Source organism: Hesperophylax consimilis, chromosome 22, assembly GCF_061612785.1.
Source record: "Hesperophylax consimilis isolate HC1 chromosome 22, BYU_Hcon_1.0, whole genome shotgun sequence".
Lineage (NCBI taxonomy): Eukaryota > Metazoa > Arthropoda > Insecta > Trichoptera > Limnephilidae > Hesperophylax > Hesperophylax consimilis.
Window position 1 is genome coordinate 29,295,639 of NC_142857.1, and position 17,196 is coordinate 29,312,834.

Genomic DNA, 17,196 nt, shown 5'->3' on the forward strand with positions numbered 1-17,196 from the left:
TACCTTTGTTATTGGTCTTGATATTCAAATCATTGGTTCCGAAGGCTATAAGAATATCCGGATATAAGGCTGCGTTATGTGCTAGTTATTTGGAATGGGTCCAGGAAAACCGGAAGTTATGTTTCCGCTATTCCGGAAAGAGGTTGTTTTCGAAGAGCACAGTATATAACTATAGCCTCGCATAGATATGTGCCTCCTAGTGTAGGATAATGTGGGATATGCAGTTCAAACCATTTCGTTACTCATTTGAGTAGAAATTTCAATCGATGGGATTTCGATGCTTTTATGATTTTTTCTTATAACTTTTTTAATTTATTTTTCTCAATCTCAATAAGACGGTTATTCTCGAACCCTCTTACTCAACTAACTAACTAACTAACCATCAAATCGTTTCCGCGCAGGGGTGGGCAGAGAGGAAGGACCGCCAAACAACTCGGTCTTGGCACACACTCCTTGCCTCATTCACATTCATACATCGTCTCATACATACTTTTGTATTATTTTGACTCTTGATATGGCACGACTCGAGAATTTGAATCACTTGATCGTGCCTTGTCTTCCTCGGGCGTCCCTTACTTATCAATTAATTTATTATTATTAATATTATTAATTTTTTTTTTTTGGCATTATCAAACTGTCAAACATTATCAAACATTATCAAGCCTTCAGAGGGCGAAACAGCTGTCACGCGTAATAATAATTAACACAACAGAACTTGTTTAAAAATAAACTGTTTTTATAAACCCAATAACAAATATTATTGAATATATAAAAAATAAAAAAAATAAAATGGAGTTCTACAAATTAAACTTAATAACAATAAAGAAAAAATTAAAATTAAAAACAGGTTAATTAGTAATGGCCTTATGGACTTTAATGAGGTATTAACGTTCATAAAAATAATCACCCAATAATGATATTTGCTGTAAAATTTTATGTTCATAGAATTTTTAATAATATTTTCAAGACTTCTGTGAATTATTATACCAACAATTTATTTACTTTGCTGTACAAATGTGCTCATTTTGAATCCGCGGAAATAAATTATAATTCAATAATGAGCTTGCGTGTTTTCTGAGAATAAATCCGAAAACTTCGTTCATGATTACTTCCGAAAATATTTCACCGACAAAAACAACACTGACGAGAGCAAATTTAAACTCCATTGAAATTCGGTAGCTTAAATTTCTTATACAAATACAAGAGACCCCTATAAAAAAAACGTCTCTTAAGCAGCTCGGGGAAGAGGATAAATATTGTAAAGAAACAGCATTGAAGTCAGGGTAGGTATCGAGGCCTCTTTGTGAAATTTTAATAGGCTTTCGTTCGCGTGATAAACAACCCTTCCTCACAAAAGACTGTATTAACGATGTTAGCTCGTAAGGGAGGAATCTTGTCGAGACCAATTCTTACGTAAGCCACTAGATCTAGAGATGGGAGAGCTTTAGGGGTGGGTGGACGGATGGAAGTATCAGAATTACACATTGTGGTATCGATGTTATTAAATTGATGGGGTTGCAACTTAACGATCTGAATTGTCGGTTAACATTAAGGAAGTTACTATCGTATTCCATTATGGTTAAATACATTTTATGGTAATGCTTAAGCAATATAATTATAATAATTTTCGGATGATGTGTATAGCGCCGTTATTGTGAAAAATCACCTCAAGGGCGTTGAATATTTCTACATTGCTCTATCTTATTACTAAATATTGACTAGACAAATTATTACTAACGTATGGCTAACACATTACATCCACCGGTTTGTCGATCACTAATTCGAAGCATTTGACCAATAAACGTGCTGTTACGTTAAAATATACGTATACTATTCTATACATGCAGATGATATGCAGGATCATACTTACCTGGGAAGTGACTTGAGATTAACACCGTTTATTGTTTATTAGAAAAATTTAGATACAGTTATGTCCACGCAGAGGACATAAATAGATCACACGTATTGGAAAATGTCATTATCAATTCCGGTATTTATTTTAATAACGAATATTAGAGTTCTGTAATAAGCGTGTTTAGAAATGAAACGCATAATTTTACAATTATATTTTTTTGATTTGTCTCTCGGTATGAGATAGATTGAGAAATAAGTCTTCGAATAATGTAAATCCAATGGGTAATGTGTGATTAGGATATATTATAGTCAATACAAAAATACCAATCTTATGTAGGTTTATTTGATTTGAGGGTATAATAGCCTAAAAAGGTAAGTTAACATAAAGGTATGTACAAATGTACTTATTTACAATTAATTAAGGGATGTTAGGGTATAATTATGTACTCAACAACCTTGAAAACTGTCAACCTCGACCTATAAGCCTCCGTAAATGGTCATTCCAATCTCCCAACCATCCTCTTTTTTGCTTTCAACTTTACAACGTTCATTATAAATAGTGACACCAAAATTCCAATTCCAATAAATAATTGATTTTATACAAATAAATGTATTGTGTAGTATGACATCACAAAAGAAGAGCGTTTCTCTGCAAATAAATGAGATGACTTTGACACCCCTCTAAAGAGAATATTGTGTAATATAACTTTCAAGCAATGTGCCATTTCAAGTTATATTACATTTCTGAATGATGTAATGATCTGCCCTTTCTACTTCAAACTTTTCCTTCTCTTCTTTCTACGATACATTTTCCTTAAGTCCCGTAGGTAACTTTTCCATAAGGCTTTGGTTATATATATATATCCGGGGTAGGAAGGTCCTCCCTGCCGTCTTTTCTTTATTACACACCCCTTCAAGTGTGTACATCCTAGTTTGTCTACGTGACGTACGACCTTGAACGTACTCATTTCACGTGACGGTTCAGTATAAAAAGGCTTCACCGAACGTTGTGTTGGGTTTTTGTTTCTCGGTTTAGAAACCTAGTTATTTATGTTTTGTGTGGTATCCCTTGGTTCTTTTGAGATAGAGTGAGTTGAATCCATTACCGCTGTTTTTCAAAACCATTTCATAAACCTTATCTTCTAAGTCGCCTGCTCACCCCCCCCTAGCTACTCGATTCTACCTATCGTAGGGTAATGTGAATATAATAAAGTGTTAGATTTTATATATGTGATATACATACGATAAATTTATGGTGTTAGTTGTCGGCGCCATCCATGTATATATTTTGGGAGGGGAAGGAGAGGAAAGGAAATGAATTTTTTTTCAAGTTAAGATTGACTCCTCCTCTTACCAAACAAAACTGATGGATGATAATTTGAGCAAGGCGATCGATATCTGCGTGTCTGGATATCACAACCGGCCGGGTCTCCCCTTGTTCCAAATCGGCAACCTTCACGCCAGAATAAAGAAAACCAGGTCTCATCACCAATTTCAGAATTGCCCCAATCTCAAACACCTCCAGGAAAATCTACTTTACTGAGTGTAGAAGGGGAAAGCCATGACATCCCTTGTCACGAATCTAGTCGCGAAAGTGTGACACGTAAGGTCCTAAGTTACGAGCCACCTCTAGAAAACATTGTAACTCCCACGTCGTCGGGGATTTACATCCCTTTCTAGGTCAATACATATATAACACACGACGATCTTGTCGACATTTTGCCCGCTTATTAACGATAGGTTGTGTGCCTACCCATTCAGCCAATTATCATGTGAGATATATGTAAGGTCTACTCGATATGCCAAATTTGGGATGAGGACTGTCTGTATTTTAATATTTGGTTCCAGTATTTATTTTATGAGGTTACTAGCATCCTCGTGTATTAGGTATGGGTAACTCCTACTGAATACCTATCCTCTCAGGTAGGTATAAACGGATAATTGGTTTGATGTTTTGCATTTAATTTAAAGAGGCTGCCTACCTCTCGAAAGATACCTGTTGAGAAAAGTTGTTCGGTTGGTAGTTTTATTTCGGAGATTACCATCTCCCTCTTTCGACTTTAGATTTGTTTTCGTGCATCCCAATTCGTAACTTAGAAAGTCAAACAATAGATGAAAAGTATTAAATTAGAAAAGTCAAATAACAGAAGAAAAGTTTTCATTTTGTTCCGTCTGGTTGCATCCGAACGCTTTCAATTTGGGACGGCATACGCTAGCAAAACTTCCCCTTTGACTGACTGTACTCCGCGCCTCTCGGCCTATATATGAAAAGTCATTGGCCTGTCTCTCACTCACAGCTGATTGACAATCCGTCTAGGGTATTCCTTTTAATGATAACATTATTTGGGCGGCAGGTGTCGTAAACTTAGTTGTATCCGTCTTTTAAAGGGGGTCCTCTGGAATTTAATAAATAATATAAAAAACTCACCCAGTTAGGCACCTCTCATTCTCAGCGTGAAGCTTACCTGGTTACACTATATAGCTAAATCACTTTAATTTTCGACCTCCTCCCTACGCTTATAAAAGGGTAATTAAATATTCCTGTAAATAAAATTGTACCTCCCTAATCTGTTAGGATTCGAACCCACAGTTAATAATCTATTTGATTCTCTGGGTTTCGGTCTCCGTGGATAGAATGCCATCTCGCCAAATCAATAACTTAGCCCGATTAAACACTTCCTGCCTTTAAGTACATTCACTCTATTTTAAAACGCAATCAATATTTTTATTATTTTCATGTTTTTAAGACAAGCAATCTAGTTCGAACTGTATACGAAATCACGTTTAAATCAACACAACTTTATAACACAATCGCGATTGCACAACACCTGGCGCCCCTGAGGTGGGTTTTTACAAAACGGCGCTCTACAAATTATCCAATTATTATTATTGTCATTATTATTAATTGTTTTCCCACTGAGTCGAATCACTTTCACTTCACACAAACACCGGATCAATAATCTTTCACTTTAATTCAATATTCCGCAATATTCTCTAATACCATTTGAATTCAATAATTAACTGCAATTTCAAACAACACTTCTGATTTGTATCCCTTTCTCGGGGCTGTCAATCCACCAAAGTTCTAAACTCGACTGTCCTCCGGTCTCTCCTTTCCCGTGGGAATCTGTTTACTCAAGGCCTGTCTGTCAATAAATCTTCCGTCGTTGTTTAAACAAAAAATTTTTAGAGCACGTTATTTTATTATTTATCGTTTATTTTTGTGGATGTCCAAAACATCACAGCCTCCCTTTAGTTCTAAGCCCAACGGGTAATCTCGCTTCCTCGTGTTAGTCGATGGGATTAGAAATAACTATAGGTAATTTACGTTTCTCGAATACCTCTGTATTTATTTTTTATTTTTATTTTAAATTTTATTTTAATTCTTCCAAAATGTTGAGCGCCCCTGTTCTTCGGTTTTTTCTTCGCAACCTACCATCTGTTTATTTTTTGGTTCCCGTGAGTATCGGCTTGTTCTACTGGTGAGTTTTTTTCCGCCCTCAGCTTTTTCAAGTGGTTTTGTGTCTCTATGGGTAGAAATTCAATATGTCATGTCACACTTGTTTATTTTTAAACTCTGAGTTTTTTGTTTAAACAGTGTTGTTTCACCTCAATACGTTATTTGTATTATGTTCGAGTGTTATTTATTTTCATGTTGATTTGTTTTTATTTTGTGTCCTCGGCGGTGATCCGATGGTTTTGTCTGTCTTTTATTATTTATGTCTTAAACATTCTCTGCCTTTTAGATCTGGAATAAACAATAATTGTTTACATTTATTCAAATATCAACGGTATAAAATATGCCATATACTTCACGATATCTGAATGCAATGTTTATTTTAGATTTGTCCCAGCTATCTTATTCTTGTGTTATAATTAATCCGATTTCGATGTTTGTTTATCCTTTGGCTTCGTTGTTTATGAACATTTTAGATGTTTTTTGTCGTCACAATGAATTCAATGTTTTCCGGGTCTGTCTGTTTATTCTATTTTGCCTTTGAAGTACGATGTCTCTGTTATCATTTTTGACGATAGGTACCATTTCTTTTGCTGTTAATGTGAATTAATAAGGTTTATGAAATCCATTTTTTTTTTTTTTTCAACAACAGTAATGAATTCAAACCAGCTTGTATATCTATCTCTCCTGGTTTGCGGCATCAGATGTAATGATCTGCCCTTTCTACTTCAAACTTTTCCTTCTCTTCTTTCTACGATACATTTTCCTTAAGTCCCGTAGGTAACTTTTCCATAAGGCTTTGGTTATATATATATATCCGGGGTAGGAAGGTCCTCCCTGCCGTCTTTTCTTTATTACACACCCCTTCAAGTGTGTACATCCTAGTTTGTCTACGTGACGTACGACCTTGAACGTACTCATTTCACGTGACGGTTCAGTATAAAAAGGCTTCACCGAACGTTGTGTTGGGTTTTTGTTTCTCGGTTTAGAAACCTAGTTATTTATGTTTTGTGTGGTATCCCTTGGTTCTTTTGAGATAGAGTGAGTTGAATCCATTACCGCTGTTTTTCAAAACCATTTCATAAACCTTATCTTCTAAGTCGCCTGCTCACCCCCCCCTAGCTACTCGATTCTACCTATCGTAGGGTAATGTGAATATAATAAAGTGTTAGATTTTATATATGTGATATACATACGATAAATTTATGGTGTTAGTTGTCGGCGCCATCCATGTATATATTTTGGGAGGGGAAGGAGAGGAAAGGAAATGAATTTTTTTTCAAGTTAAGATTGACTCCTCCTCTTACCAAACAAAACTGATGGATGATAATTTGAGCAAGGCGATCGATATCTGCGTGTCTGGATATCACAACCGGCCGGGTCTCCCCTTGTTCCAAATCGGCAACCTTCACGCCAGAATAAAGAAAACCAGGTCTCATCACCAATTTCAGAATTGCCCCAATCTCAAACACCTCCAGGAAAATCTACTTTACTGAGTGTAGAAGGGGAAAGCCATGACATCCCTTGTCACGAATCTAGTCGCGAAAGTGTGACACGTAAGGTCCTAAGTTACGAGCCACCTCTAGAAAACATTGTAACTCCCACGTCGTCGGGGATTTACATCCCTTTCTAGGTCAATACATATATAACACACGACGATCTTGTCGACATTTTGCCCGCTTATTAACGATAGGTTGTGTGCCTACCCATTCAGCCAATTATCATGTGAGATATATGTAAGGTCTACTCGATATGCCAAATTTGGGATGAGGACTGTCTGTATTTTAATATTTGGTTCCAGTATTTATTTTATGAGGTTACTAGCATCCTCGTGTATTAGGTATGGGTAACTCCTACTGAATACCTATCCTCTCAGGTAGGTATAAACGGATAATTGGTTTGATGTTTTGCATTTAATTTAAAGAGGCTGCCTACCTCTCGAAAGATACCTGTTGAGAAAAGTTGTTCGGTTGGTAGTTTTATTTCGGAGATTACCATCTCCCTCTTTCGACTTTAGATTTGTTTTCGTGCATCCCAATTCGTAACTTAGAAAGTCAAACAATAGATGAAAAGTATTAAATTAGAAAAGTCAAATAACAGAAGAAAAGTTTTCATTTTGTTCCGTCTGGTTGCATCCGAACGCTTTCAATTTGGGACGGCATACGCTAGCAAAACTTCCCCTTTGACTGACTGTACTCCGCGCCTCTCGGCCTATATATGAAAAGTCATTGGCCTGTCTCTCACTCACAGCTGATTGACAATCCGTCTAGGGTATTCCTTTTAATGATAACATTATTTGGGCGGCAGGTGTCGTAAACTTAGTTGTATCCGTCTTTTAAAGGGGGTCCTCTGGAATTTAATAAATAATATAAAAAACTCACCCAGTTAGGCACCTCTCATTCTCAGCGTGAAGCTTACCTGGTTACACTATATAGCTAAATCACTTTAATTTTCGACCTCCTCCCTACGCTTATAAAAGGGTAATTAAATATTCCTGTAAATAAAATTGTACCTCCCTAATCTGTTAGGATTCGAACCCACAGTTAATAATCTATTTGATTCTCTGGGTTTCGGTCTCCGTGGATAGAATGCCATCTCGCCAAATCAATAACTTAGCCCGATTAAACACTTCCTGCCTTTAAGTACATTCACTCTATTTTAAAACGCAATCAATATTTTTATTATTTTCATGTTTTTAAGACAAGCAATCTAGTTCGAACTGTATACGAAATCACGTTTAAATCAACACAACTTTATAACACAATCGCGATTGCACAACACCTGGCGCCCCTGAGGTGGGTTTTTACAAAACGGCGCTCTACAAATTATCCAATTATTATTATTGTCATTATTATTAATTGTTTTCCCACTGAGTCGAATCACTTTCACTTCACACAAACACCGGATCAATAATCTTTCACTTTAATTCAATATTCCGCAATATTCTCTAATACCATTTGAATTCAATAATTAACTGCAATTTCAAACAACACTTCTGATTTGTATCCCTTTCTCGGGGCTGTCAATCCACCAAAGTTCTAAACTCGACTGTCCTCCGGTCTCTCCTTTCCCGTGGGAATCTGTTTACTCAAGGCCTGTCTGTCAATAAATCTTCCGTCGTTGTTTAAACAAAAAATTTTTAGAGCACGTTATTTTATTATTTATCGTTTATTTTTGTGGATGTCCAAAACATCACAATGATGACATCTCACCAGGGCTCAAGGTCGTGAAATTATTTTCCACTGCGAACCAGAGGAATGAAGACAGGTTTTTTAAGGAGTGAGGACAGTAACCGAATATGCACCGGAAGAAAGCAGCACACTATAAAGGAAATAAATTTATATAACAAGGGATATCCTATAACATGGTCCGAATTACCTAATGTTACCTAAACGTTTACAAATTTTATACCAAGTCAAACGAATTTCTTTGGTACAGTGGTAGTATTTCAAAACCATTAAAAAAATAATGAGAATTTGATAAACCAAAATGAACATTAATACTTTTTAAATTTTTTTATTAATTGCGTAAAAACAAATTTAAACAAACAAACTTAAAAATTAACTTGATCAATTATTTAAATTTTTAGAAACAACCCGTACTTTGGCGTCGCGGATGTGGTTGGCAATTAATATTTGACCACCAAACAAAAATAAAATCAAATAATGATGTTAAATAAAGAAAGTTAGTAACTAAAAAAAATCTAATACATCCATTGTGATATCGTATTAAAGGAATTAAGTTATTAATAGATCCATATAAGGAAAATAAATAGTAAACGGTGTTTGTTTAATCTTCTCCGCCTTCTTCTTCTTCGTCGAATTCACCCTCCTCTTCGGCACTGGCCTCCTGGTACTGTTGGTATTCTGAAACCAGATCATTCATGTTACTCTCTGCCTCAGTAAACTCCATCTCGTCCATACCTTCCCCGGTGTACCAATGCAGGAAAGCCTTGCGCCTGAACATGGCTGTGAATTGCTCCGAAACTCTCTTGAAGAGCTCTTGAATCGCGGTGGAGTTACCGATGAACGTTGCTGACATCTTCAAACCCCTCGGCGGAATGTCGCAAACTGCGGTCTTGCAGTTATTCGGAATCCATTCAACAAAGTATGAAGAATTTTTATTTTGAATGTTGAGCATTTGTTCATCTACTTCTTTCATAGACATCCTGCCGCGGAAAATGGCTGCCACGGTGAGGTAGCGGCCGTGGCGAGGATCGCAAGCCGCCATCATGTTCTTGGCATCGAACATCTGTTGGGTCAATTCGGGCACTGTCAGCGCGCGGTACTGCTGGCTTCCGCGAGAAGTTAAAGGAACAAACCCGGGGATAAAGAAATGCAGTCGGGGGAAGGGCACCATGTTCACAGCCAACTTCCTCAAATCCGCATTCAGCTGTCCAGGGAAACGCAGGCAGGTGGTCACGCCGGACATGGTTGCTGAAACCAGATGGTTCAAATCTCCGTACGTGGGAGTTGCCAGTTTCAGAGTTCTGAAGCAGATATCGTATAGAGCTTCGTTGTCAATGCAGAAACATTCGTCGGTGTTTTCAACCAGCTGATGGACAGACAGAGTTGCATTGTACGGCTCCACAACAGTATCCGATACTTTAGGAGACGGGACAATGCTGAAGGTGTTCATAATACGATCGGGGTACTCTTCTCTTATCTTGGAAATGATCAATGTGCCTAGACCGGCACCGGTTCCACCGCCAAGAGAGTGAGTCATTTGGAAACCTTGCAGGCAGTCACAGCCTTCTGCTTCTTTACGTACGACGTCGAGTACGGAATCAACCAACTCAGCGCCTTCGGTGTAGTGTCCTTTTGCCCAGTTGTTACCTGCTCCGGACTGGCCAAATACAAAGTTATCTGGGCGGAAGACTTGCCCAAAGGGTCCAGACCTCACCGAGTCCATAGTTCCAGGCTCCAGATCGATTAAAACGGCCCTAGGGACGTACTTTCCGGCGATGGCTTCGTTGTAGTAAACGTTAATGCGCTCCAACTGCAAGTCTGAATCTCCGCTGTAGGTTCCCGTTGGTTCAATGCCATGTTCATCAGATATCACCTCCCAAAACTGTTGGCGAAACAAAAACAAAATTAACCGACCATAAATAGTATACCGATAAAGGCTACAGATTGCCTAATTACAGATATTTTTATTATACCGACGTTTAAAACATATATGTGGAGATTAAAGCATGGGTCGGGAAAAAGATTTGTTTGAATATTAAAACTGAAGAAAATATTTTGTTTTACCTTTGCACCAATTTGGTTTCCGCACTGCCCCGCCTGCATATGGACAATTTCACGCATTTTAACTGGTTAATAAATTATATGCACCACAAAATCTTTTAATGTTTTACTTTTGTTTTAAATGCAAAGTTATAATATTTCTTTAAAGACGAAAATTAGTGCAATAAAAATAAGGTGTTAGGTGTAATCGAGTGCAACAGTTCGCAACAGTTTTTTCTTTGTGAACAAAAGCACCTCTCTATAAAAGGAACAAAGAATAAATTATTTGAATATTATACTACGGTTTCATTTTCAAACGTGTTTTAAGTAGGTACCTTAATTCAAATAAAAATCACGAACAGATTATTTTATTTTCGCATTATTTACGAGAAAATAAATTATATTATTACAAGTTTATAACCTGAGGAAAAATCTGACATGACGTAAGATGCACGGGAAAGTATTTGTTCAAAAGCGATGTGTATGGGGGCAGAATTATAATGTTTAAAGGAGTTGTAAATAATGAGGGTAAGGAGGAAGTAAAAAATAAAAAAAAATCAGGAAAGAAACATAAAGAAAGAGTGAAATGAACTCTGAAAGAGTGCACTCCTCCCTCCAGGAACATCGCTCTTCTTTGTCTCCTTTCAGGTCGTCTGACAACATCTATTCTCCTTCCGTCTTGATTAACTTTTTTGTTTTCTTATGAAATTATTTACAAAATAAATAAAAACCAGTTTTGTGTTGAAATCGAACGTTTCTAGACTCCGTTTGTCAAGCCATTTTTATGCCTATTACCTACATTTGTGACAATATAAGGCATACCAAGAATATATCGTGACTTGTAGCATCCTCTTAAAGCTCTCGACTAGCAATCCGAAGATCGCGGGTTAAATGCCAGCGTGCACAAGCAAATCGTCCTGGTGTAAGACCACCAGGTAAGAATTCAAAATTTACCAGATCAGAATAGGTAGTTACTTCCTTAATTCCTCGTCTCCTTCTCCATTCCTTCCCCACTACCTAAAGCCTCACAACATACCCAAATTAGGGATGCCATAGTCTTAGTGGCTCCAGACGGTTAGAAACAGTTGGGACTCTTGTGCGATAATCACATAAAAAAAACTTTTTCCGTGTTTCCGAGTTTTATTTTCCTTTTGAACAACGTTAAATAATTTTAAAAAATCATTAAAAAGGCACCAATTTCTTAATTGAGAGTTTTGTAATTAAATCTGTGTTTAACGAATTTTATAAGACCAAAACTTCTTGGGAGAAAAGTTTTCCACATAAATAGACTTCGCTCCATTGAGTTTAAAGTTTTTGTGCTCTTGTTGATTTATTATAATTGATATCTTGTTTCGGACCGTTGTTAGCTGAATTTAAAAAAATCTTGTTAAGCGCACAGAAAAAATACGCTGCGCAGTAGAACGGGAACAACTTTGCGGAACTGCACTCGTACCAGTCACCTAGATTTCTACGCTACGTCTAACATCAAATCATATGATTAAAGTCAGTTCAGTTCAGTTTCAGTGCCGGCAACCCGGGCGTTTATTTAATTTCATGGTTGTTTACATTGTTTTCTTTTCTTTTACCCGCCTCACTAGACAAAGTCTGTTCCGAGGCGGGTAAATCACATATTATATTTGTTCCAAAAGAAATGTATGTATTAAAAAAAAAATATATATATATATATATGTATGTAAAAAGACAAAAAGATACAATTATGTGGTGGTATATTAAATATTTACATACATACTTTTTTTTTTTTTTTTTTAATATTTTTTTTTTTTTTTTTATTAGTCACTTTGACTTTTTAAAATAATGACATGCAGAGCTCCGGGCCAAAAAGCACCCTTTCTCTTTCATCATTATTTTAATAAAAAGGATTTTGTAAGTCATGCCACATCCTTAAATTAAATATATCTGCCTTTTAGTAGCATTCTTTTATAGCTTATAATCACACTTTTCTTATTGGATTTTCAGGACTCGAAATCTGTCTCATATCGAGGGACGAATCAAATTTAGAACGATAATTTTTGATCAAAACCTTGTACTGTTGTAACTCCCAAAGAAAAAAAATATATTTGCTCTTCTGCACAAGCTCATCAAAGAACATAAAAACATATTATAAAAAAAAAAAAGAATTATTAATGGCATTTACAATTATGTCCCCTGCGTGCAAATTGTATCTTAACTTCCCTAATAAACAATAAACGGTGTTAATCTCAAGTGACCCTCCAGGTGAGTATGGTCCTGTATATTATCTGCCGGTACAAAATATAAATAATATTAATGTATTTACGTTCTAGCATCACGTTCATATAAATCAAAATCATTTTACATATAGTTTTGTATTGGTGAACGACGAAACTTTGGACGCAATCTGTTGGCCATAAATTGATAATATTTTGACTAGTCTATAGTTAGTTATAGTATAATTCATTGTAGAAATGTATTATATAGTCCTGTAAGCGCCCCTGAGGTGATATCTCACAAAAGCGGCGCTACACAAATTATCCAATAAATAAATAGAATTCCGTCAAATAATCTAAAAAATCTATAAAAAAACTTCAATAATAAATATAACAAATTTATTAAACAAATAGACCCATTTTAAACGAAAAATTAAATGTATCTAATAGAACCGTTTTAAACAAACAAATAAATGCATCAAATAGACAAATTTTAAGCATACTCCCCATCCCCTGATGTTCTCTCTCTTCTATGTTACATACAAATACACTGTAACTCTGTTATTAATTTTAAATGTTTTTTATGTAACCTTCATAAAGGTTCAGGTATAATAAAAACAGGTTGGTTTTATATATAAAAGATATATACAATAAAGTGGTATTCAAAATAAATTATGTTGTTCTCAATATTAAAAAAAAAAGTTTTATTTATTAATTTTATGAGGAATCCTTAAAACCCGATATCTCCTTTTCACAAACCTATTTCTACTTTTTTTCAATATACCCAAAAGGGTTCGAAATAAAGTGGTGGGGTAACCATATTTTCCTATTCCCGAAGGACATTAAACACTTTGTCATCTACCTGGAAACCTGGAATTCTATACTTTTGGGACTTCACTAATGTCACCCGTATCCATGACAACGCGCTGCGGATTAAATTCAGGGAAATAATAAACGAGCGGGATTTCTTTTTTGTACCAAATTATGGCATTGAACTTATGGTTCCCTTAAGATATTAAAAATATTATTAGAATTAAATCTACAAAATGATGCCAGGATTGTTAAAATTGTGATTTTAAAAAAGTTAGAAAAATTCGTCAAAAGAAAGTTACTAATAATTTATTCATCAGAAGAAAACTTTCCGACTAACATGCTACTATCACACCATTCCCAGTAAGGGTAACCAGATGATAGAATGCCACAAAACTGTCTTGGCATACTTTCCTTCCTTTGTTCACATTCATAGATCTTTTTTAACATTAGCTCCACTGAGGATGCACTGAGGATAATAATTTCACTCAGGGCCTATGTCATCTTTGGGGATGCTGTGTGGAGCGTTTTTTAAGGAAAAGAGAGATAATACTGAAAAGGAAAAAAAGTACTGTAAGTGGGCAGGAATCGAGGGTATGGTGAGTCCAAGTGTGACGGACGTATGAATCAATCCCTCCCACCACGGTGAAGGGCAACGGATCGAGAGAGATCGGCTGGAGAGATCAAAAAGGTCTCCCTTATCCATTCTCTCCCGATTTGGCTCTCTCTAGTAGGTGGGCAGACGAATCCGCCACAAAAACCTAGATAAACCTCACCCAATGAAGGGAGTAGGTACTCCTGCTAATTCAACAAACTTAGAATCTTAATTGCAAAGTTTCACGAGTTACCGACATTAAGATTTTTATTTTGATTATCACTTGATTTAAAAATAAATTAATATGTTTTAACAAAAGCTATAATTTAAAAATAAATTACGAACGATCAGAAATATGAATATTGTAAAAGAAATAGTTAGAAACATCTTGTAGGTTATATGTGCGAAATGATTTGAGGCAACACAATGAAAACCTAGGCACGCAATATCTCAATTATCTCGATAACAAAAAGATAATGTAATGGTTTTTTTGGTCATGATAACATAAAGCTTGTCATTATTTATTAGATGAGTTCATGGCATTTATCATGTTTCTTCTTTCGTTTGCGGAAAGGCGTAACACGGAATAGATAAGATGTCCGTGACCGCTGTTCAGATCCTCGGCTAGGAATCTAGATGATGTGGTTTCGTAAGCCCGCAAAAAATCATACGAAATTATTGGCCACGGTATCTAAAAAAGAAATTTATTTATTTATTTATTTCACGCCTGTTAAGGCTTTTACATACTTATGTATAAAAAATATTTACGAAATTATACATGAAAATAGTGCAGGTGACTTTTCAAAACAATTGCAGAAAAATAACTATAAAGTCAAAATATCACTGAACTTGATCTACACAGCATGCAGGCACAAAACATCAAAAATCCAAAATATTTTTTTCTGTTTCAGCTTACAAAATTATTTTGTGTTAGTCAAATCAAATTAAATACCTTTATTAAAATATTCCACTACTTGATGAAAAAAACTTCAATAGGGTATGCTTATATATTTAAATTGATGTAATAAATATATCAACAACATCGTAGTATTTGTTTCCTAGCTGTTGAATCCGTCGCATAGGAGTGTGATATTGGGCGTTGATATAGAATTGCTACAATAAAATGGTAGGTACTGTCTTGTAACTGACCTGCTTGGAGTATGAAAAGAGATTTCATATAATAAATCAGGGGTATCAAACATTGAATTAATAATTTTATACAAACAGGTTAAATGCCCATTAATATTGTTTGTACTTTTCGACAAAGAAAAAAAAAACTTTTTGTTTTTGTTTTAAATTTACATCACATAGGAGGAAATGAGGAAAAAAATTCCCTCGGGGCCTATGTAATTTTTGAGGATGCTGTGTATAGGTCTTTTTAAGGAAATGAAAGAAAGGAGGTTATGTGAAGGAAAAGGGATGAGGAGTGGGTAGGAATATGGAGATCAGTGTGTCCAGGAGTGTCGGGCGAATTTTCTTTCTATCCCACTGCGGCACAAAGCGATGGGTCAAGAGAAACCAGTTGGAGAGGTCAGAGAGTCTCCCCAAACCAGCTGCTCTTGATCTGGCACCCCATACAACTGGGGGCAGGCGCATCCTGAACACACCTCACCCGATGAACCCGGGCATCCCTGCTAAATCACCAAACATAGTGAACCACTTAGGCTTACCTATGGCAGGGTGTTGGTAGCGGTACTTATACCCGTAATCTCCCAAATTTAGACCTGATACAGTCTTCACTTTGCAAGGGGTAGAAATTACAATTCTTCAGATAATTATGTATAATTAGATTAGTAGTGTCGGAAGGCTAATTTTATTATTTACTTATATACCCGTATATTATACTCTGCGTTCCAGGTTTCCATGGCTTTAACCGTGTTAAGTGCTTTTGGCATTTCCAAACATTCACCTCCTCATATATTTTGTCATTTCCCAACATTCACCTCCTCATATATTTTGGCATTTCCCAACATTCACCTCCTCATATATTTTGGCATTTCCCAACATTCACCTCCTCATATATTTTGGCATTTCCCAACATTCACCTCCTCATATATTTTGGCATTTCCCAACATTCACCTCCTCATATATTTTGGCATTTCCCAACATTCACCTCCTCATATATTTTGGCATTTCCCAACATTCACCTCCGTAATATATTTTGGCATTTCCCAACATTCACCTCAACATATATTTTGGCATTTCCCAACATTCACCTCCTCATATATTTTGGCATTTCCCAACATTCACCTCCTCATATATTTTGGCATTTCCCAACATTCACCTCCTCATATATTTTGTCATTTCCCAACATTCACCTCCTCATATATTTTGGCATTTCCCAACATTCACCTCCTCATATATTTTGGCATTTCCCAACATTCACCTCCTCATATATTTTGGCATTTCCCAACATTCACCTCCGTAATATATTTTGGCATTTCCCAACATTCACCTCAACATATATTTTGGCATTTCCCAACATTCACCTCCTCATATATTTTGGCATTTCCCAACATTCACCTCCTCATATATTTTAGCATTTCCCAACATTCACCTCCTCATATATTTTGGCATTTCCCAACATTCACCTCCGTAATATATTTTGGCATTTCCCAACATTCACCTCAACATATATTTTGGCATTTCCCAACATATACCTCCTCATATATTTTGGCATTTCCCAACATTCACCTCCTCATATATTTTGGCATTTCCCAACATTCACCTCCTCATATATTTTGTCATTTCCCAACATTCACCTCCTCATATATTTTGGCATTTCCCAACATTCACCTCCTCATATATTTTGGCATTTCCCAACATTCACCTCCTCATATATTTTAGCATTTCCCAACATTCACCTCCTCATATATTTTGGCATTTCCCAACATTCACCTCCTCATATATTTTGTCATTTCCCAACATTCACCTCCTCATATATTTTGTCATTTCCCAACATTCACCTCCTCATATATTTTTCGTACCGACTCCTTTCAGCCTCATAACTTTCCCCAAATGAGTTAATTTTTTTAAAAAATTGTTATATTTAAACTTGCCTGGTTG

At 36.0% G+C, this 17,196-nt stretch overlaps 1 protein-coding gene across 1 annotated transcript; it reads right to left on the reverse strand.

Annotated features, from left to right (window-relative positions):
- Positions 1 to 9,100: 9,100 nt before the first annotated feature.
- On the reverse strand, positions 9,101 to 10,656 carry LOC149413433 (tubulin beta chain-like). The gene is made up of 2 exons (XM_089645123.1): positions 10,564 to 10,656; positions 9,101 to 10,381 (listed from the first exon to the last, which is right to left on the reverse strand). Exons 1-2 carry the CDS (start codon positions 10,618 to 10,620, stop codon positions 9,101 to 9,103), a joined length of 1,338 nt encoding a protein of 445 aa, XP_089501249.1. The 5' UTR covers positions 10,621 to 10,656.
- Positions 10,657 to 17,196: the final 6,540 nt, after the last annotated feature.